The 21380-nt window shown below is 46.0% G+C and overlaps 4 protein-coding genes across 8 annotated transcripts in view; 3 read left to right on the top strand and 1 right to left on the bottom strand.

Moving 5' to 3' along the window:
• LOC132462546 (putative beta-lactamase-like 1) lies at positions 1-6290 on the top strand. 4 transcript variants are annotated; one of them, XM_060058136.1, is made up of 7 exons: positions 1-325; positions 719-834; positions 1573-1673; positions 1843-2000; positions 2313-2524; positions 4286-4391; positions 5113-6290. In XM_060058136.1, the coding sequence occupies exons 2-7, from the start codon at positions 729-731 to the stop codon at positions 6092-6094; spliced, it is 1665 nt and encodes a 554-aa protein (XP_059914119.1). In that variant the 5' UTR covers positions 1-325; positions 719-728; the 3' UTR covers positions 6095-6290. The 4 variants fall into 4 exon arrangements, with proteins under 4 accessions (XP_059914119.1, XP_059914101.1, XP_059914092.1 ...); XM_060058118.1 differs by having other exon boundaries at positions 2-325; positions 1567-1673; XM_060058109.1 differs by having other exon boundaries at positions 17-333; positions 1567-1673.
• A 1241-nt stretch (positions 6291-7531) lies between these two features.
• LOC132462924 (guanylin-like) lies at positions 7532-10021 on the top strand. Its single transcript, XM_060058707.1, has 3 exons — positions 7532-7860; positions 8499-8682; positions 9020-10021. Exons 1-3 carry the CDS (start codon positions 7789-7791, stop codon positions 9082-9084), a joined length of 321 nt encoding a protein of 106 aa, XP_059914690.1. The 5' UTR covers positions 7532-7788; the 3' UTR covers positions 9085-10021.
• A 1569-nt stretch (positions 10022-11590) lies between these two features.
• LOC132463952 (polyhomeotic-like protein 2) lies at positions 11591-15494 on the bottom strand. Its single transcript, XM_060060086.1, is given in 8 exon segments — positions 11591-11745; positions 12337-12395; positions 12397-12644; positions 13434-13554; positions 13722-13836; positions 14462-14567; positions 14777-14980; positions 15461-15494. Coding segments are annotated over 7 exon segments (960 nt in total). The 5' UTR covers positions 14933-14980; positions 15461-15494.
• A 737-nt stretch (positions 15495-16231) lies between these two features.
• LOC132462664 (solute carrier family 2, facilitated glucose transporter member 1-like) overlaps positions 16232-21380 on the top strand; it is a 10799-nt gene continuing 5650 nt past the window's right edge. The window contains exons 1-5 of one of the 2 annotated variants that reach the window (XM_060058332.1): positions 16232-16532; positions 18686-18778; positions 19621-19781; positions 20520-20760; positions 21361-21380. The exon at positions 21361-21380 is cut by the window's right edge and continues 143 nt beyond it. In XM_060058332.1, coding sequence (XP_059914315.1) covers positions 16515-16532; positions 18686-18778; positions 19621-19781; positions 20520-20760; positions 21361-21380 — 533 coding nt within the window. In that variant the 5' untranslated portion in view covers positions 16232-16514. The remainder of the gene's footprint in view (positions 16533-18685; positions 18779-19620; positions 19782-20519; positions 20761-21360) is intronic. The other variant, XM_060058323.1, reaches the window with a different exon arrangement.

Here is a 21380-nt window from a genome sequence, read left to right on the forward strand (position 1 = left end):
ATTATGACGTCATGGCGCTGATGCAGAGTGGGATGATGATGATGATGATGATGATGATCTGGAGCACGTCCAGGGATCACCGCCCCGGGGATTAAGTGCAGCTAGGTAGTGGTGTTTGGCAAGCGGTGGACGGGAGCTCTGTGGAAGCCCTGGAGGTGTCTCCTCCTCCTGCTCCTGCTCCTCCTCCTGCTCCTCGTCCATGAACAGACCCAGCACCAAGAGGATTCTTATGGCTGAGGAGGTTCCCCTTCAGGAGATGAACGGCTGAAGATGAAGGGCGTTTGGGGCCGTTGAAGATCCTCTTCCTCACCGTAGGAGTGTGGAGGTGTGGAGGTACGTTTAAAAACTTTCGCTCCTTGTCAGCACAGAGAACCGGAGTTGTATTTGATTTATCTGAGAACGTTATCTACCGCCTCGAATCAACAGCAGGACAAGATAAGCTGTAAAACGGTGTTGGTCAGTTAAAGCAATCACACGCTGAGGCATATGCTGCTCGGATAAGGTACTTAAGTGGACCGACGTACACTTTAGTATTCTCTGTTCATTTGTATTTGTTATTATTATTATTCAAGTCAGAAAGATACATTTGTGGATGTGGATGAACCCTTTCCTGGCCTGCATTGCGCTCATTCATCAACGCTGCTACGGTCTTTCATGCTGTGCCGAGAGAACTCATTGAGTACATGTGTGTCCGTGTGGGCTTTTGGTCTGCGTACAGGAACGACGCGATGAAGGTGAAATGGACCAAACTGGGCATGGTGGTCTTCTTCCTGCTGTCTGTCGTCATGACGACCTGCTTCATCTGGCAATACAGGATGCCCAAATTGGAGATGGGTGTGTAAAAACAAAACAAAATACAACACAAAATAACACAAACTAAAAGACTTTCACTTTCACTGATTATTATCTTGATGATGATGATGATGATCACCATATCTAAACATACTGTTGGGATTGATTCCCACACACTTTCAGGATTTTTTTTTTTATCATCGACGAGGGTAGACCTTTCCATTCTGACGTCTAATTGCTTGTTTGTGTGGGCGGTGGAGGGATTACACAAAGCCGGGCGTACTGTAGTAGCGGCCATGGGATTATCGGACCCTTCAGAGGTTTAAACCCTGCTGAGAAAGACCAGAGAGGGGCGTGTCCCGTCCGACACACCGAGTCGCCGCGGCAACAGCATGTGTTTTCCATTAGAGACGATGTCCGTAGCAGACACACCACCACACACGACCGTTTCACATTTGACGCAATCACGTCCCACAAGATTGGTACCTAAAGACAACTGTTGCAAAACACAACATTTTGTCAGGTACCGTTGATAAGAATGTAAAATGGTAACACATGATGCTTAAAGATAAAAAATCTGCCATTGAACATAAATAATGCCATGTGGTGAATTTCGCTCTGGGGCTTATTTAATTAAAATATCCAATCCATGCATCATCAATTTAACTCAAGAGATGGTCTATTGTGTGTGTGTGTGTGTGTGTGTGTGTGTGTGTGTGTGTGTGTGTGTGTGTGTACAAACTCCTCCATAAGCAACATCTCCCATGTGTTCAGAAACAGTTTCCACAGACAGCCTGCGGAAGGAGACGATCTGCCCCCGGTTCCCCGAACCCGTGGCCCTGACGCATCCCATCCCCGTGCTTAAACAGGCCCTTGAACAGGTGTGTCTCTGCGCAAAACCTTTGACCTTTGGGAGACCCATTTTGGACACAAAATTGTTGTTTTCGGTCTGCATTCACAAATTTCCTGTCAACGAAAGTCTCAAATTTCCCAAATAAGAGTTACACACACACATCTTATCCGATACTCTTCTCACTCAACTCCAAACAGGTCGATGCCCTCTTCAGGTCAAAGGTCAACCAAATCAGCCTACCTGCGATATCGGCCATTGTGATCTTAAACGACTCGGTTCTCTGGAACGGGAACTTTGGCAAGAGGAACGGGAGCGACCCCAACTCTCCACCCCCCTCTGAATACACCACGTACAGGTACTCTCCAATATTAGGTTCAGACTCGTGCCACGTACACCCTGGCCGCCAGTAGGAAAAGTGTTAAACAAACAGCTACAGTAGTGGTGCTTCAGATGGTTGGATTAGACACCTCTTGGGTGTTATGGTCGATAACGTATACTTTAATATACATTTTAATAATGTACCATGTGGATGATTAGTCAATATCGTCCACCTCACCTACTACTACTACTACTACTACTACTACTAGTAAAAGGTCAGTTTTACCACTCTCCAGAACTTTGCGCGGCCAGGTTTTAATAAAGCCCAATCTGATCTTCTCTCCGTCAGGATCGCCAGCCTCTCCAAGATCTTCCCCACCCTGATGCTCTACAAGCTGTGGGAGGACGGCGGGGTGGGCTCCCTGGACGACCCCATCGAGAAGTACGTCGACAACTTCACCATCAAGAACCCGCTGGGGAGAGGCGGCCGCCCCGGACAAGCCTCCCCTCGGGCCCGCCTCCCATCCATCACCCTGCGCAGGATGGCCAGCCAGCTCTCAGGTGAGAAGACCCCACACACACAGACACACACCCTAACCCTACCCCCCCACCCTCCCAAATCAGTCGATCACGTCGGCATCGCATCCGAGACACTTGACGCGATGACTTTCATTGAGGTTGAGTCGATAAGCATTGGAATACAATCTATAGGTTATGGTCATGTACAGTGTTTTTTTGCCGTCGTCTAAAGTTTAAATGATGTTTTCGATTCTGATCCAATGAGGCGATAGAAGGAAGTCGACGGTGCAGCAATGGGCGGGGTTATCTGGAAGCTAACCTTGCGATGTACCGGGTTTGCGCCAGGTTATTTTGACAGAATGAGTTGCCATTGTTTTTGAAATGTGAGTCGTCTCATTTTGGTATCCTAACCCACGAAATTGTGAAACGACTTGAAAAATGCCCAGGAGTCTTCATTTTAAGGACATGCCTTCCCATCAACGTAATCACAGAGCCTCAACTAACCCCATATGCCCACACGAATAGCAGGAGAATCTATACTTGGACAAGAGCTGGTCTCCAAACATAGAGCTAATCCCCCCTGATGGGTCATTGGTCTCTGCAGAACCTGGACGCTGCAGTTTAAAGAGGCAGAAATAGGGGACAAACAAAGCCTGTCTCCTGCTGAGACTCCACTGTAGACCACACCCAGTGTTCTGGGACGAGGAGGGAACCCGCTAAGCCAATTGGTGGTCTGAGAGGCTGAGATGCTAACTGGCTCAAATTGCTATATGTTAGCTAACTGGCTCAACCTGCTATATGTTAGCTAACTGGCTCAACCTGCTATATTTGAGCTAACTGGCTCCCCCGGCTGTATGCTGCTAGAAAGGAGGGGGATTACATTCCAGCCTAAACAACAACAACAGTGGGGAATTGTACACAAGTTAAATTAAACATGTGTAAATATTTCCAATAGATGAAATTGTACCATGGCTCATTATATATGGATGTATAATGAGCAATACAACTGAAACGATGTAACCCTACAACTGAAACCATCATACTGTGCTAATGTTAAAGCTAAAGATAGAAACTAAATCAGCCCCCAGTCAATGGGGCCAGTTTTTGAGGTTCTGGGGAAGATCGATCCACTGTTCACAATTTACAGTCCCAGATCGATGGCCCATAGGTCCTTGTATCCTTGCCTAGTGTGAGTGCACCCTTAGACAGTGCTGTCTCGCCAGAGAAGATATCCCTCACCCCCCTACATTAAAAAAAACTTGCAATGTGCCGTGAGACTAAGGGTCTTCCCCTTAAACTACCAGACTACAGTTAATCTAGACTACCCAGAACAACTCCTGGATTGAACTAGGTTTACCAGAACTCCTCCTCCTTTGGGGTTAACGAATAGGTAATTATAAATTAGAAATTAAATATTTTACTCATAACGAATAACCTCTCAATCATATATCCCAATAGCACAGTTTAAAACGGTTTTGAAGATGACCAGACGGATATGGCATAACACGGTGGGTTTGGGGTCGCTGCAGCAGGTTGGATCGCTCCGAGTAGGTTGGCCTACAGGCAGGCTGGTTCACACCACATCAGTCAGCAAACTGGCTGGGCCTGATATGTTGGCAAACTAGCCAAGATGTTAGAAATCTGGCCCAAGCCCATTAAATATCGACTGGTATGTATTTACGCTTTAAAAATGTCATAAATAGGTACTTAACGGGTAGGTTCAATTTAGTTAAATTTATTTCACTAAAGGACCTATATTGCTTCTGTATATTTATTATACACTTTTACACTTTTATTTTTCAGGATTACCCAGGCGATTACGGGAGACTAATCTCCTCTGGAGTGGAGACACGCAGGCAGCTCTTGAACTGTTAAAGGACGACATCCTGGTGGCAGATCCTGGCACTAAGTAAGTCTCAAGTACTTCTCTGGTAAGAGTAAACACAGGCCTCCATTAACACTTGTGTTAATCAATCAGTGATTGTTACCATAACAAATCACTGAGTGACAGGATACCAGGTGATACCGTCTCCTGACGTCTACTGATTTTAGTCCATCACACATTTGGATGGACTCTCCCACTTGTGATGTCACTGAAGGGTAGATTATCATATGGCCAACACACTTAGCCCTTTGAAATTCTTGATGGAATATATATATATTTTAGGGCTGTCATACAATTACACATTTTTATTGCGATTAATCGCATGGTATTGATGAGTTAACTCACGAATAATCACATTTCTAAATTTATATTTTAAATCCACTCCAATTGAAGTTAAATGAGATTATCAAATGGAATGACACATAATCGTTCTTACCAAATGTACTTAAGCAAATTTAGAACAAATGAGGGAGTTTTATTGACTAACTCAGTGTGGGTCGAATATTAAACTTACGCAACACCACTGATTTGGGAATGAGTAATGCATTAATTTGTAATAATCGAGTTAAAATAAGATTACTTTTCATTTTCGAGCTTATTTTAAAATAAGAAAATCGTGATTCTAATTTTTTCCAAAATCGAGCAGCCCTAATATATATATATATATATATATATATATATAAACACAATCACACACAAGGGTTATCTTGGCATGACTTTTGGCCTTTCTTCCCCCTCCGGTCAGATGTCACTACAGCAACGTGGCGTTCTCCCTGCTCGCCAAGGCCCTGGCCCAGAGGGTGGCGGGCGTGGACTTCGAGGAATGGGTGAGCGTCAACATCCTGCAGCGGCTGGGCCTGGACGACACGGGCTTCGACATCACCCCGGACGTCCGGGCCCAAATGGCGGTGGGGGTCTACGCCAGTGGCCAGCCCGCGCCCCTCTACGACCTGGGCTGGTACCGGCCCGCGGGCCAGATGTACTCCACGGCGGCCGACATGGCCAAGCTGAGCATGGTGCTCCTGGGCGGGTACAGCCGGCGCCTGCTCCGGGACGACACCCTGAAGACCATGCTGACGCCCGCCTTCCGCTGCCACGCCGGCTACTTCGCCAACGCCACCGCCACGCCCTGGGAGGTCAACGAGCTGCGGGGCTACGACGTGCTGCGCAAGGACGGCGATCTGGACGGCTACGCCGCCACGCTCTCCCTGGTGCCGCGCCTCAACCTGGGCCTGCTGGTGCTGATGGCCGGAGTCCGGCCGCAGACGGGCCCCGACCTGGTCACCGAGGTCTACCGCCGCCTGCTGCCCGCCATCGAGACCGCCTTCAGGGGAGCCGCGCGCACGCTGGCCGCCCCGCCCAGCTCCGACCCGTACGTGGGCATCTTCACGTACCGGAACATGACGTTTTACGAGATCAAGGCCGACCCGGACGGGGTGCTGGTCATGCAGCAGTTCGGGCCGCAGATGGACCCGTCGGTGCCGGCCAAGTACCGCACCATCCGTCTGGACTACCTGGAGGACCGGGTGTTCCGGGTGGTATTTGAGCAGGAGTACCCCTGTAAGCTGAAGGTGAACAGCGCGTCCGTTTCTCTGGAGGCCCAGGACAGACAGCTGTTCAACTTCTATCCCTTCGGCAAGAATGGCGTGTCGCCTGGGTTCGACTCCCCGGGACTGAACACGTACAGAGTGATCAGGATAGCCCACAGGCCCTATTTCCCTTCGTAGAAGAAGCACACCATGATCACCTTTATATCGTTGTATCACACCTTTGTATGTTACGGGAACTATTAATCTGTGCATTTGCTCATATTTATCAGCATTATTACGTTTGTTAGGCCTAGTACTGCGAAGTGCCTGCCATGTACCATTGAAGGAGACAAAAACTGTGTGAAAGAATAAAACATGGGTTGATGGGTTAAAACTGTTGGTTTGAAAGATGTTGTGCTGCTCTCTTCCTTTATACTGAACTCATCGCAGAGAAGGCGCCAGTGGCGTAAGCATCTAAGCCTTGAGCAACTTTTACGTACGAGTGCATCAGCGTCGTGCAGGAAGAAGATGAGTCTTCCTGTGCTTTTGTTCAGAGCCCATACTTTTTTAAATATCCAATCTACTTCGTACTTGGCTGTTAAGACCAAAAGGAAGAGCAGTGAAGTTGTTTGGATGAGCGGTTCTGGAGAGAGCGGCAGGCAGCAATGCTGAAGGCCAAGCAAGCAACCAGCCCGTTGTGTACAGGAACATATGTTTGGTGATGCTGAAATCCCGAACGAAGCAACCAAAAAACCACCATAAACTTATGCCTAGGTACTCCCTACATTCCAATAAACACAGATGTAACCCAGATATACATGATAGGATTTTTTCCTACAGTGTAAAGGGCTCTTTATGGTTCCACGGTCACGCGACGCAAGGGGGTTAAAGACCCCTACATCCTTGCAGACCTTGAGTGGAGACACGCAGGCAGCTCTTGAACTGTTAAAGGACGACATCCTGGTGGCAGATCCTGGCACTAAGTAAGCCTCAAGTACTTCTCTGGTAAGAGTAAACACAGGCCTCCATTTACCCTTAAGGGCCCTTTGTTACCCTTACAATCGGCAGGTATCAGTGAGTTAGTGACAGGATACCAGTTGATACCGTCTCCTGACGTCTACTGACGTCTACTGGCTTTAGTCCAGCATAACTTTGGATGGACTCTCCCACTTTTGATGTCACTGAAGGGTAGATTATCAAATGGCCAACACACTTGGCCCTTTGAAATACTTGATGGAATAATAAACATACATACATACATACATACATACGTACATGTCTGCAAACCTGTCTATCGGTCTTTAGACTCTTGATCACACTTCTGTCTGCCTGTCTGTCTAACTTTCTGTCAGTAGTTAAAGTTCATTTGACAGGCAAGGGCAAGTTTTTAAATGCATGTCATCCAATATTTTTTTTAATAAAATCGGTTGTTTATCTTCAATCATTTACCAGCCTATTGATTGCATGACATCCATAACTCTACATTTTGGCTCCTCATTTGAGCGTTTGACAGAGAAAGCTAATTTATTGACTGAGAAAGCACAACAGACTGGCCCCTATATATATATATATATATAAACACTCATTTTAGTATTCATTAATAATTTATTAAATATATGGCATCAATATTTCAGTAGACTCCCAGAACTTCGTTTGCATATACACTTCCCCATTCATTTTCCCAAACAACGCCTGGGAACCACATTGACCCAAAACGTTGGTGTTACATTAGTGGCGTCAGTTAATGATTGGCCACGCTATAGCATGTGTGCCACAGTCACACCCTTTATAAACGGCGTGTGGGAATGCAGTGCCCAATACCACCTACTGAAAAACGAAGAGAACCACAACAAGGCAGCTGTTGGCGTCTCACAATTAAATAAAGCAGCACAATGAAGTGGATCATCGCCGTGGCCGTAGCTGCCGCCGTCCTACACGTGGCCTCCTGCACTGTTACCGTCAGGGTAAGAGCAACATAGCATACTTTTTTTTTTCCAGAAATAACTTGAATTATATATAGGCTATTTATTCATAGTCGTGTGTAGTAGGCCTACTCTTTTGTGTTGTAGTTTATTACGCAGAATAGTAGGCTATTCTTGATTTCTAGATATTTACAACGTAAATATCTTCAGGAACTTAACCAACCTTGACAACTATAGTAATCAAGAATGATAATGGACTTACACGAATAATGTTAAACAGCTGGCAAACACAATAAGGTCCTAACTGAGCCGGTTAGCGGTCTGAAATCCAATACTACCCCCTAGTGGCCGGTGGTAAACTCTGCAAAATCCACAGGCCTATTTATTAAATGTATCTTGTGCTGCATGGTTACCTCCGCTGCTCCGCTGATAATCCTGGGGACAGGATAGTGTATTCAGTATAGTAGAACAGGGTGTTGGGTGTGATCCAAATGTCCACAGCGTCGGTGTCCTTAAGCAAAATCCCCTAAACAAGTTACCTTCTCCTTAATGGGGTCAGCCATGTAGGCCTACTAGGGATTAGTCAAGTCCCCTTTGACTTGACTAAATAGATAAGACGTGACTAAATAGTAAATGCTAGCGCTGTTATTTAACGGGGCGGTGTTTTGAGCTTGCTGCAGGTGGGGCAGTACGAGTATCCTCTGCAGAGTGTGAAGATGCTATGGCGTCTGGTTGCGACGGCCCGCGGGTATCGAAGTGAGGCCCAGGGCGGCATGCCCGCCGTGTGCTCCCAACCCGCCCTGCCGCACGTCTTCACACCCCTGTGTCGGGACCCCAACGCCGGGAAGCTCTTCGCCGAACTAGGTAGGGCTGCCGCGCTTTCTGTCAGTAGTGACAGTTCAAATTGAAAGGCAAGTTCGCTGTAGAATGTAGGCCTGTGTGTGCGCGCGTGCGCCATCCGAAACATGAAAATCATTTTTGAAAAATCAGGGAATTAAAACATTAGGGTGCTAGCAAACGTGCCCGAAAAACGACGCAATAATAAGTTAGCTAACACCAAATCAACATGTTCTGCAATATAATTATCAAACAACAAACACCAATGGGTTTGAACTGAAGCCCACTGCTCTGATGTGGCGTTGGTTGGGGCAGTGTCATGTGAGTTTCACAGGACTAATACCTTGTTTTGTTTTTTCCTCAGTGAATCTGGCCACCAGGTCGAACTCTTGTGAGATCTGCGAATCGCCAGCCTGCTACGGCTGTTGAAAAGACAACGCTGCCTCATCCCGCGTCCCAATCGGATTCAACTGACCTCAAAACGATTAATGCTGAAGAAATACGGAAAAATAGCCAGCTAATTATTATTTTAATTATTTATAATTATTTAAGAGTCCAAAATAATTCAGATTTCCAAAACGCATCACAATGACAGCAAAACAGCATGAAGAGAAAGAATTAGCTCACGCTCACCAGTAGAGGAGATGAGCTGTGCCCATAGGGTTCCGAAGTCTTTAACAAAGTCTTCCACAAACACACAATATGCATAAGGGCTTTCGCCTACAAACTCAACTTGCATGAATCTAATGTTCAACATGGAGCTGATGGGTTTGCGTTGGCAGAAACAATGATGTTCCAACACGAACACACACACAGACAAACTCTCCTTTTCTTCTCTCTACTTTCCCTCCATTTCCAGATTACCTTGTTGTAGCTCCGCCTATAACACGATACTAAGTCATGTGACCCTTTACAGGTTAGCTGTGTGCAAAACATGTCTGATAAGCCTTCTTTACCTTGCAGATTTTTTTTGAATAAACATGATTATGATGGCCCACCATTTTGCAGTGTCATAACTCCACCTCCCACTAGCTGACAACTCAAGTCTACCCCAGCTGGTCAACAGAGGGTTTATCTAAACTATACAATTTACTATTATCATATATGTGACAAGCCCCCGAACCCCCTTTTAGTCCTAACTGCCACTGCAAGCGAAGGGCTAGGCCTCAGTATCTTCATGACCAAATTAACCACACCTGAGTACAGGGGTGGGGTTATATAAGCAGGTTTTCACTCTCATTCACATGGGCGCTTTGCTTTATCTCATTCTTTCCCCACATATCCTTGCAGGTAAAGCAATTATCCCTAGTCATTTGTTTCGCCTTGCTTTGTACCATTTCAAATAAATTACCTTTTTGATTTAAAATGTAATTGTTTGAACTCCCTTTATTATGTGATGATGTACGTGGCCACAGTTGCCTATGGCAGGCACTTTATCCAAAGCAACTTCCTGGGATGGTTTTATTTAGAGATTAGGAACCAGCTAGGGGTTGGGTAGACTGCAGCCAGGTGGGGGATAGAACAGAACCTTACAGCAGGGAGAGTAGGCACACACCTTAATCGCTAGACCCCGGGCACCTCTCCAATCAGGAAGGAAGGCTGGGGTTCTGAACCCAGGGGTTGGCTGTCACAACCGAATTCAGGAACTCAATGAGCGGCACTTACGATGAACATTGCAGACATTCGACTGCATTGGAAATAATGGGCCCTTCTTTTAGCAATGGTTTTGCATTTGCGACACATTGATTACACCCTTTGAAGATTTCAGGATTTTATTTAGGATAAAAGGCACCTTTGAGACAAAAAACTGAATCAGCAATTGAAGGCCACTTTTCACTTTGAAAAAAAGTTTGTTATTGTAAGTTTATCAAACGTAAAAAAGCAAAATTTCAATACCTTCGCACATATTTTTACAAGGGTTACATATAAATTAATACTTTCAGAAGTTCTGCCACCGTGATAATAAAATACATAAGCAAAGTGTAACATTGTAATCTAGAGTGTATCCTGTGCCCTAACAATGTCTTAATTCAATAGAATATTCTGACTTTGGTGTAGGTGACCTAACAAATTAAATCTACAAAACACAGTAACCAACAGTTGAGTTTACCAGAATGCATCTTGCAGAAAGCCATTTCAGTTGAGTTGTTTGTCTACGACCGATTGTTAAGGCCTCAACCAGGGACATGTTTATTGTATTATGATTACTAAACTGCTAACCTATCCACTCTCATTTATCATTCAACGGGCCTTATACACTGGGTGGCCATCTTGGTTCCACCACACAGCTACTTCTAGAATCAAGCGCTCTTGTTTTCTTTTAAACACATAGGAAGGCCCTCAGTTCTTCCTGCCTGAAGCCATCACATACATTGTCGGTTCATTTGATTGCAAATGCTTCTTTGAGTGCAACTTTTTATTCACCCTGCGTTTAAATGAGGTCTGAACAGACATCCCATTCATGAAAGAGAAATTGAAAATGCACTATTTTTGTTTAAGGTTTTACTTTCATTATCAAACAGTGTCAAATATGGCCCAATGGCCTCCCTTAAGGCAACAGTAATTTAAACATTTAAAAACATATCACAACAGCATCATCACCAGAGTAACACCCTGGCTAATATTGTCCCAGGTTGAAAACAAAACGTGTAAACGCTTTTCAAAAGGCTCAAGTTTACCCAAGATTGTGTCACAGTACAAGTGGTAACAAGTCAATAAAACGGCCGATCAAAGTGGAGCCCAGGTCCCTCTTTAAGGCTAAAAAGGCGAGGGAGGGCTTTACATTAAAACTTAAATAACATTAGAAAAGAAAAGGGTCTGAACTCAACAGGACACGGGCCATGGTCCCGGCCCAGCGTCTCCGGTGAGGTCAGAGAGCACATTGGTTCTGGGGAGGGGGGGGGGGGGGGGGGGGGGGTGGAGAGGGTGAGGAGGGCTAGCAGTCTTTCAGCAGGCAGATCTGGGCGTAGATCTTCAGCGCAGGGCCCAGCTTGATGTTCATGGCCCCCATCAGGTGGTCCTCCTTCAGCAGCAGCAGGGCCTGCCCGTCGATCTCCTGCGAGCGGAACTCTTCGCCGATCTCCAAGCACCCTGATGCACAAAAAACACGACGAGAAAATTAAGCATTTCTCCCTCTGGGACTGAACACATCAACCTTGGAAATAACTGGTCGCAAAGTCTATTCAGAAATTACATTTATTCCAAGACAAAGTCCCAGAGACGAGATCGTGCAGAAACGACATTTCCTCGAGTAGAAATCATGCAGTAATAAAAGGATCAGGTCCAATTCCGATCTTGAGGATCGAACCCAGTACCTTTACCTAGCCACAGCCTAGGGCTGGGCGATTAATTGAATTTTGAGAACAGCTGGATCTGTACATTACTTTAGACTGGCCATTTTCTATTTTACCATTTTGTGTATTTTTTTATGGCGAAAGTTCTCAGTTACAAAGTGTTTTTTGGGAGAGACATGCTGAATAAACACGTCATGCTTCAAACTAAAAAATAATCGTTTGAATAAACGTGATTTAAATATAGACCAAAATAATCGTGATTATGATTTTTCCCATAATTGAGTAGCCCTGCTCTAGCCCGTCCCTGTTTAATAAATGAATGAATTTACGAATGAATAAATGAGTGAGTGAGTGAGTGAGTGAGTGAGTATCCCCTCAGAGCCCTCACCTGGCAGCGAGCTGATGAACCTGTACACATTCTCCACGCCCCACGTGCCGGGATCTCGTGGCAGGAGGACCAGCGGGAAGGCAGGCAGGTCGTAGCCGTCGCCGCCTCCCCCCCCCCACTCCTTCAGCTGCTGGGGGGGGGGGGGAGGGGGGGGAGCCGGCTGCCGGGGGCGACTTGGGCAACGCCGGCCCCCCGTTGAACGCGTCAACCGAGCGGCGCTCCGACGCCGAGCCCTGGGTCGCCCTGCGGGCGCGGCGCGGCGAGGGGAAGGCGCCGGGCGGAGGTTTCCGCTCGAAGCCCACCTCCGTCTGAGAACACCACGAAGGAGTTGGTTTTTGGTTAAAGGTGAACGGGAAAGCGAGTGGCTGACTGCAGCACGGTATTTAATGTGGTTATTTTGTGAATCCCATTCGGAAATTAGTGTTAAAGGGGACATGTTACACCACCAGGTGCGAGTGTGATTCGACCTTACGAGCCGTTTCGGAAAATGTGCCCCATATGACGTCACTAGTGGGCGTGTCCACCTAGATCTGTGCTGGATAGATGAGCAACGTTTGCTTCAGTCCACGGGGTAGGCTGGTGGACGGATCTATCCAGCACACATCTAGGTGGACACGCCCACTGGTGATGTCATATTGGGCAGATTTTCGGCTTGTAAGGATAATCACACTCACACCTGGTGGCATAGTATGTCTCCTTTAAGAAATTGGTTGAAGGTGACGTATTATACCACCAGGAGTGAGTGTGTTTAGCCGTTACATGCAGTTTTGAAAATCGGCCTCTTCTGACATCACAAGTGGCTGTGTCCACCTAGATGTATGACGGATAGATGAGGCAACGTTTGCTACAGTCCACCGGGTAGGCCGGTGGGTTGATATATCCAGCCACATCCATGTGGACACGCCCACTTGTGATGTCAGAAGAGGCTGATTTTCAAAACTACAACTGGCAAAATGTACAATCTGAATTTAGTCCCGTTTGTGAACAGCAATGGGACAGAAGTCAAACAGCCTGTGTATTTAGCACAAATCAGCAGTAACAAAGCGAAATTCTACATGAATGAAACAAGACAATGCCTCCATCCATTCTATACTCACTTTGTGTTTGGACTCTAACCTCTTCTGCTCTCCGTTCTGTCTTTGGCTTCTGTTCAGATTCTCCAGGGTGTGTCTGCCGGGGGGATAGAGGCCCACGCGCTTGGTGCAGCTCATGTTGTAGCTGGATAAAAAAAATAAACATAGTCTCAAACCGGTGTGAAATACAAAGCTGGAGTACAAGACAAATTTATCAGGAAAAAAAGTAATCTATCCAATGAGGCACAGTAGCCTTATGTAAATAAAACACTTTATCAAAAAAAAATTAATACATTTAATAAAATAAATTACCGCTTGGCACACAGCATTGAGCAGAACCTCTTGGAGCCCTTGAAGATGTGCGCAGAGTCCACCTTTCCACACAGCTCACAGGTGAGCATTGGCCCCCCCTGCAGCCCCCTCAGCTCTGACACACACACACACACACACACACACACACACACACACACACACACACACACACACACACACACACACACACACACACACACACACACACACACACACACACACACACACACACACACACACACACACACACACACACACACACGACAACATTAGCAAGGACTAAACACAACATCAAAAGTGTAAGTAAGTAAACAGCAACAACACTAACAGTAAGTAAGAACCAGTAAGTAACATTTGAAGCAGTACACAGTGCCGTACTTGTGGCATGGTACACTAAAGTACTATTTTCATGATAAGTACTTGTTGCATGATACATTAAAGTACTTGTTGAACGGAAAACTAAAGTACTTGCTGCATGGTATACTAAAGTACTTCCTACATGGGAAACAAAAGTACTTGTTGCATGGTGCACTACAGTAGCCTACTTGTTGCATTATGCATGGCATACTAAACTATGGTTGCATGGTATACTAAAGTACTGGTTGAATGGTACACTACAGTAGGCCTACTGGTTGCACGGTACACTACAGTACTGGTTGCACGGAACACTACAGTACTGGTTGCATGGTACACTACCGTACTGGCTGCATGTTATACTAAAGAACCCTGCAGGGTCTTACCCTTGGAGGAGAACTCCTCCATCTTGGTGGAGATTCTGGGGCTCTGGGCTACCGGCTGACGCCTGCATCTCCTCAGGGCATCGATGGAGAATGAGGGGTGCTCCACCTACAGACGGACCTCTGTTAATATTCCCTCTGGATCCAACGGTCGGGTGATGAATCAATACATTCTTAGAGACTAACTACTTCCATGTTCACCCATCAATCAGTGAAACTGATGCTGTGCGCCCCCCTGTGTCTCTGAAGCGGAATTACAACGGACTTAAATTGACTTATTGTCTGCTGTTATTGGTACTACCACGCTATACTACTCACCGGGAACGGGTCGGCGCCCTCTTGTATGACGAACCCCCCGATGAGATGGGTGAGGACCGGCGGTTTCACGACAGGCGGGGGTATTCTGATGCTCTTGCCGTTTTGTGGGACGCTGCCTATCACCGAGGGTGCGTTGTTCCCGTTCCCGGAGGTCATGACTGGGGCCAAACCCGCACCGGGTAGTGTTGCATTAAGCACCGTAACCTGTGGAGGACAATTGTAATACAAATCATAAACAAAGGTTCAGTAGACGCACAACTGCGCACTAAGAATGGTAGCTGCATGTTAGGGGGCGGCTGAGTTCGAGGCAAGTCAATGCAACAGTAGAGGATAGCAGAATGACAAACAAACTGGTCGCAAACATGATTTAATTTCATTGTATCGTAGGGATATGATTGGAAATGAAAACACGCGCAACATATAAATGGAACCTGATTTATGAGTATGAAAAAAAAACTAGGGTTTAAACCAGTAGTCTCCCTGAATGGCCTGGTTTATTTGTATGCGCACATTTAACAACACTAAGACATATGTATACACATAACTCTGGTTTAACATTAATGGACCATTTAAGACAGTTGGCGTTCTCTTAACGCAATGCAAACCAAACGTGTTTCATTCATCAGAGTGGCGCTTGTATATCATCCGCCGGGACAATGGCTGAGGGAAGGAAAGCAAGCACACCTCTTTGTTCAACTCCAAACAACGCTTTCTTTTCTCAGTCCATGCAACACGTTTATTTATTATCCGCCGTGAAATTACATTACAGAGCAAAAGCACGCACCCGTTAGACCCGCAGCCGGAAAGTTTGCGAGTGGATCACTCTCAAAGTTAATTTCTCGCTTTCCCCCTTTAAATCCAACATTAGACTATTCCAGCAGCAACAGCGTGTAGAGGTCTACTCTACGGGTCTGCTTGAGTCAAAAACAGAAGAGTGATGTATAACGCACTCTTATTGGTCGGTGCAACCCAACGAGCGGGCCAATGGCAACACGACTCACAATACAACATAGCTTTTTATTGGATGGAGTTTTGCCCCCCCCCCCCCCCCCCCCCCCAAACCCTACCCCCCCAAAAATATTGAAATATATAAAATCTGTAAAATACATTACAGATGCATCGGTTGAGTTGGAATTCCCCAATGAAGCATTCATTTTTGTTAGAACCGGACTTAAAGGAGTATCAATTATAAAGTATTATACATAAATCTGAAAAATAGGGTAAGCATTCCCAGCAGACTACTAAAGCCAAATGGGAAAAGTAACTGACTTTACAAAGACAAATCAATGAACCCATGTTAGGCTTCAAAATTATGAAACTGCACTCTGCAGTAACGGTTTGCAGTAAATTAGAGTTACCGTTAGTTGTATCTCTCCCCAGTTCTTCCCTAAAGCATGATTCACCGTTCAGTTGTAAATGCGCTCCCAGTCCACAGCCAATCAGAAGCACCCGATGGCGCTAATGGAATTAACCTGCTTATTCTTAACGCTGAAGAGCCATTGTGTGCCGAGATAAACACGCGAGAAACAAATAGAAGACACCCATACTCTCTCTGGGATAAAAGGATAAATGGAATTTAAATCGAAACAAATCTTAACTTCAATTCAGAACATGGATCACTTTTATGAGTAGCAGAGTCTACATTGGATTTGCTACATTCTGCGCCATTTATAAGAAGCCCATCTCTGCTATTGAGATATAGGCCTACTTCTATTTTGTTTTACTCCAAACAGCCACTATGGAGTGCAGCGATCAGGTAAATTTACGCAATCGATTCATGATAGTTGAATAGGCACATAGTTAATATCGGTCCAGTTTTATGATTGATGATGTGTGGGTTAAAACGCGCACGTCGTTGGTCTAAACGAGGGAAGAATCACTTGTCCTGTCCTGAAAGATAACTACTTTTATTATATCTATTATGATTTGCCATTTTTATTATGTAACACATAGGCTACCACATCTGTGGTAGGCTATATGTGGTATATAGTGTCTGTGTCTTATCTGTTTTGAACTACTGCTCATACAATATTCGAAAATGCTATTTAAAAGAGGCAAAGTGATTCGTATTATAATTTTATAATGAAATCCACAACTGTCCATCTCTCCTATAGCTATTTCTGATTGATCTGCACAGAGTTGGTTGTCGGTGTGTGTTTTGTTGTAGTTTTATGCATACACTTCGTGGCACAGATATTTTACAACTGCTTTTATCCCTGTTATCCCTGTTTATCCAGTTTTTTTTATCCTTTATATTTTTTACACAAATATACATCTCATATCCTATATATCTCACATCAACTGAGCCTTCAACAACATCAAACAATTTGCAAGCTCAGTAAAATACATTACCACACTTTCACTTTAAGTGACGTAGGCTAAGTGAAAGCGTAAAACCAGGAACCCGTCCACACGAAAGCATGTGACGTGGAATCCTCCACCGCACCATCCCATCTCTTGCACGCACTTGCGCTTAAGGGCTTTTTATGGTTCCACGTTCCCGCAACGCAAGGGCGTTTCGGACCCTCCATGCGTCCACCGCAAGGGCCGGACGTGCGCCTCCCAAAAATCGTAACCTCCAGTCGAGGCGACGCAGCAGCTAGGGCTGTGATTGGTCCGCTAAAACCTGACGCAGAACCATAAACGTTCACGACTGCCTCGCGTCTGCGTGGGGATTGCGATGCGGGAACGTGGAACCATAAAAGCCCAGTCAAGTAAATGACTCCAGTATCTCCAGTTGTTAAAGGTCCAGAGACTGTTGGACCAGCGGTTCCCAGCCTCTGACTTTAGGTGAACCACTGAATTGTCATCAAGACCTTTACGGGACCACCTCATATTCAAATACTAAAAAATATATAAAAACACACAAGTATAGTAATAATAGTAATGGTAAAAAAAAAAATAGAATATATTTATTTTTAATTATCCTCTTCATTTTTATCATAGAAAGTAGATAGTGTCTATTTGAGGAATAAAATCCCACTCCCACCAGCCGTACCGGTACGCGTACTACAGTTTGCAAACACAGGTGGTGTTCGACATTCTTTAGACCTTTTTGGCAAGGCGACTACGGTCACCTCACATGACGTAGCCGTTGATCCTTCCTGAAGCCGCACACGTCTCCATAGTTACCACTAAGAAATGCCTATTAGCACTGAGCATTTGCGTTTCCAACACACAAGCAGGATTACAGTGCTATTACCGGCCGGGTGATGTAATCGGTGAGAGGCTTCGTGCATCTATATTGGGACACCGGTACGGCCAGCTGACAACAGCAGTACAGACAGGTGAAAACACCTGTACTGACAGCTGACAACACCTGTACAGACAGGTGCCAACACCTCTACAGACCGGTGACAGCACCTGTACAGACAGCTGACAACACCTGAACAGACAGCTGACAACACCTAAATAGACAGCTGACAACACCTGAACAGACAGCTGACAACACCTGAACAGACAGCTGACAACACCTGTACAGACAGCTGACAACACCTGTACAGACAGCTGACAACACCTGTACAGCCAGGTGACTACACCTGTACAGACAGGTGACTACACCTGTACAGAAAGACACCTGTACAGACAGGGAACAACACCTGTACAGCCAGGTGACTACACCTGTACAGAAAGACACCTGTACAGACAGGTAACAACACCTGTACAGAAAGACACCTGTACAGACAGGTAACAACACCTGTACAGCCAGGTGACTACACCTGTACAGACAGGTGACAACCCCTGTACAGACAGGGGACAAAACAGACAGGTGACAACAACCTGTACAGACAGATGATATCACCTATGCAGGGAGGCGATTATAAAACCTGTGCAGCCAGAGGAAAACACCTGCACAGCCAGGTACACTACAGACACCTGACAACAATGTGTCTTTTATTTGACTACCAGTTAACCCTGCCGTTGCTGTTTGCCGTGGGGACTGCTGTGATTGGCTCGTTACAGTTCGGCTACAACACTGGCGTCATCAACGCCCCTCAAATCGTGAGTACACATCGCCATGGCAATGGAAATCACCCTGGGAACACAAACAAATCAATCACAGTTATCCACATGTATTCATTTCAATGCTGAGGTTATCGAAATAATCCACCACTAGCTCGGAAAATAAAAAAAAGTTGAAAGGCAAAATCATTTTTTTCTTACTGCTGTAACTCATATTGTGATGACAAGGTTGGGGTTAGATCAGTGTGGTCAGAACATTACACCTCCACCCATTCAAACTACGAAAAATATATGTTTTAGCCATTATACGAGCTTATCGTTACCTCATTCCTTTCTCCTGGCACAACAGTCCCTGCTCTAATATAATAGAACAAAGAGAGTCAGGGAAGGATTCATTTAAAGTAAGATTACTTGGCAGAAATGGTCAGCAATTAATGCATGCAAAAATCCTTCATGTTGTTCCTTTGAAATATATATACATATTCAACAAAAATACCACACAATAACGGATGACAAATCTTTATCGTTAAGCCACTTTGGCCAACTAGCATAATGGGCTTTCCAATTGAACTTGGATTCATCGTCAAGTCTATAGGATTATGTGTTACGTAAGCCCCTCCATCTCGTCCCTAGTCTACAGCTGTTGTTTAGCTGTGCTGTTCTCTATTTTTTTTTATATAATAACAGAAAATAACGCATTGTTGGAATTTCACTCAGAATGGCAGTTTAGCTTACATTCACAAGCATTTATGTAAACGAACGACTGGTCATTCACATGTTTGCAGGAGTCTGACCTAGATATAGACCTTCTCCTCCTTAAAACGAATGATCGAATAATGCTGCCCTTTATCGACGCCAACGTTCCCGTCTCCCACCACCAGATCATCGAGGGCTTCTACAACGAGACGTGGACCGGCAGGTACTCGGAGCACATCTCCCGGACCACCCTCACCACGCTGTGGTCCACCTCCGTCGCCATCTTCTCCGTGGGCGGCATCGTTGGCTCCTTCTCCATGGGCCTCTTCGTCAACCGCTTTGGCAGGTATAGGACCGAGACCTTAAACAGAGAAGGACTGGGACTCCACCACGGCCATAGGCTGCGGAACAGGCTGCCAGAAGAGATCAGAGCTTCTTCAGACTCGTTATTACAAAATAAACTGTTTGCACAGTTTGGAAGTTGCTGTAGGATGAATCATCCTACTTTTTGTAGTTTTTCCGGTCTCTTTGTAGTTTTTAGATTTTGATTTTGTGGATCTTATTTATTGTTGTCTCGTTAAGCCTTTCGTAACCTGCTTTTCTAACTAAACAGTTCCACACAAATAAAGTCATCATTATTTTTAACTAAGACAAACCATCTGTTAAACACAACGTGTTGATTAAAGGTGACATATTATACCACCAGGTGTGAGTGTGATTAGCTGTTACAAGCCTTTTTGAAAATCGGTCTCTTCTGACATCACAAGTCGGGCGTGTCCACATAGATGCGTGCTAGATAGATCAGTCTACCAGCCTACCCACTGGACTGCAGCAAACGTTGCTCATCTAGCTGTCATACATCTAGGCGGACACGCCCACATGTGATTTCAGAAGAGGCCGATTTCAAAACGGCTAACTCCTCACCCCTCACACTACTCACACTTGGTGGTATAATGTCACCTTTAAACGTCTCTACACAAATAAAGCCATTAGTATTTTTACGCAGACAAACCATCTGTGTAACACGTGTTTATCAATGTCTCAAGTCCTGCGTTTTCCTTTTTTTCCATCCTTCCCACCCAAGGCGTAACTCCATGCTAATGGCTAACGTGCTAGCCTTCGTGGCGGCCGCCTTCATGGGCCTGTCCAAGGCGGCGGCGTCCTGGGAGATGCTGATCGCGGGCCGCTTCATCGTGGGCCTCTACTCCGGCCTGTCCACGGGCTTCGTGCCCATGTACGTGGGGGAGATCGCCCCCACGTCGCTGAGGGGGGCCCTGGGCACGCTTCACCAGCTGGGGGTGGTCCTCGGCATCCTCATAGCCCAGGTAGGGCGGCTCGACTGTGGGAAAGATCAGAATCACGATTATTGTGGTCAACATTGAAATCACGATTATACAAACGGTTGTGTTTGAGTTGAGAACATGATGCGATGTTCAGCCTTTCTCTCAGATAAACACTTTGTATGAAAGGTTCGGATGTTGGGTGAAATGGTCAGGTAAATGACGGTAAAACTGTGGCTAACTCGTATGTGTCTGTCTGCCTGCCTGCCTGCCTGCCTGTCTGTCTGTGCGTGCGGTGTCTGTCTGTGCGTGCGGGTGTCTGCCTGCCGGCCTGTCCGTCTGTGCGTGCGGGGTCTGTCTGTGCGTGCGGTGTCTGTCTGTGCGTGCTGTGTCTGCCTGCCGGCCTGTCCGTCTGTGCGTGCGGTGTCTGTCTGTGCGTGCGGTGTCTGCCTGCCTGCCTGTCTGTGCGTGCGGTGTCCGTCTGTGCGTGCGGTGTCTGCCTGCCTGTCTGTCTGTGCATGCGGTGTCTGCCTGCCTGCCTGTCTGTGCGTGCGGTGTCTGCCTGCCTGCCCGTCTGTGCGTGCGGTGTCCGTCTGTGCGTGCGGCGTGCGTCTGTGCGTGCGGCGTGCGTCCCTCCCGCTCCAGATCTTCGGCCTGGAGGGCCT

Source organism: Gadus macrocephalus, chromosome 1 (assembly GCF_031168955.1).
Source record: "Gadus macrocephalus chromosome 1, ASM3116895v1".
Classification (NCBI taxonomy): Eukaryota; Metazoa; Chordata; class Actinopteri; order Gadiformes; family Gadidae; genus Gadus; species Gadus macrocephalus.

Excerpts from the sequence above, each read along its gene's own strand:
- LOC132462546 (XM_060058118.1), top strand. The coding sequence starts at position 729 with ATGAAGGTGAAATGGACCAAACTGGGCATGGTGGTCTTCTTCCTGCTG. Across the intron at positions 835-1,566 it reads GATGCCCAAATTGGAGATGG|AAACAGTTTCCACAGACAGC; the intron begins GTGTGTAAAAAC and ends CCATGTGTTCAG. Across the intron at positions 1,674-1,842 it reads TTAAACAGGCCCTTGAACAG|GTCGATGCCCTCTTCAGGTC; the intron begins GTGTGTCTCTGC and ends AACTCCAAACAG.
- LOC132462924 (XM_060058707.1), top strand. The coding sequence starts at position 7,789 with ATGAAGTGGATCATCGCCGTGGCCGTAGCTGCCGCCGTCCTACACGTG. Across the intron at positions 7,861-8,498 it reads CCTGCACTGTTACCGTCAGG|GTGGGGCAGTACGAGTATCC; the intron begins GTAAGAGCAACA and ends AGCTTGCTGCAG. Across the intron at positions 8,683-9,019 it reads GAAGCTCTTCGCCGAACTAG|TGAATCTGGCCACCAGGTCG; the intron begins GTAGGGCTGCCG and ends TTTTTTCCTCAG.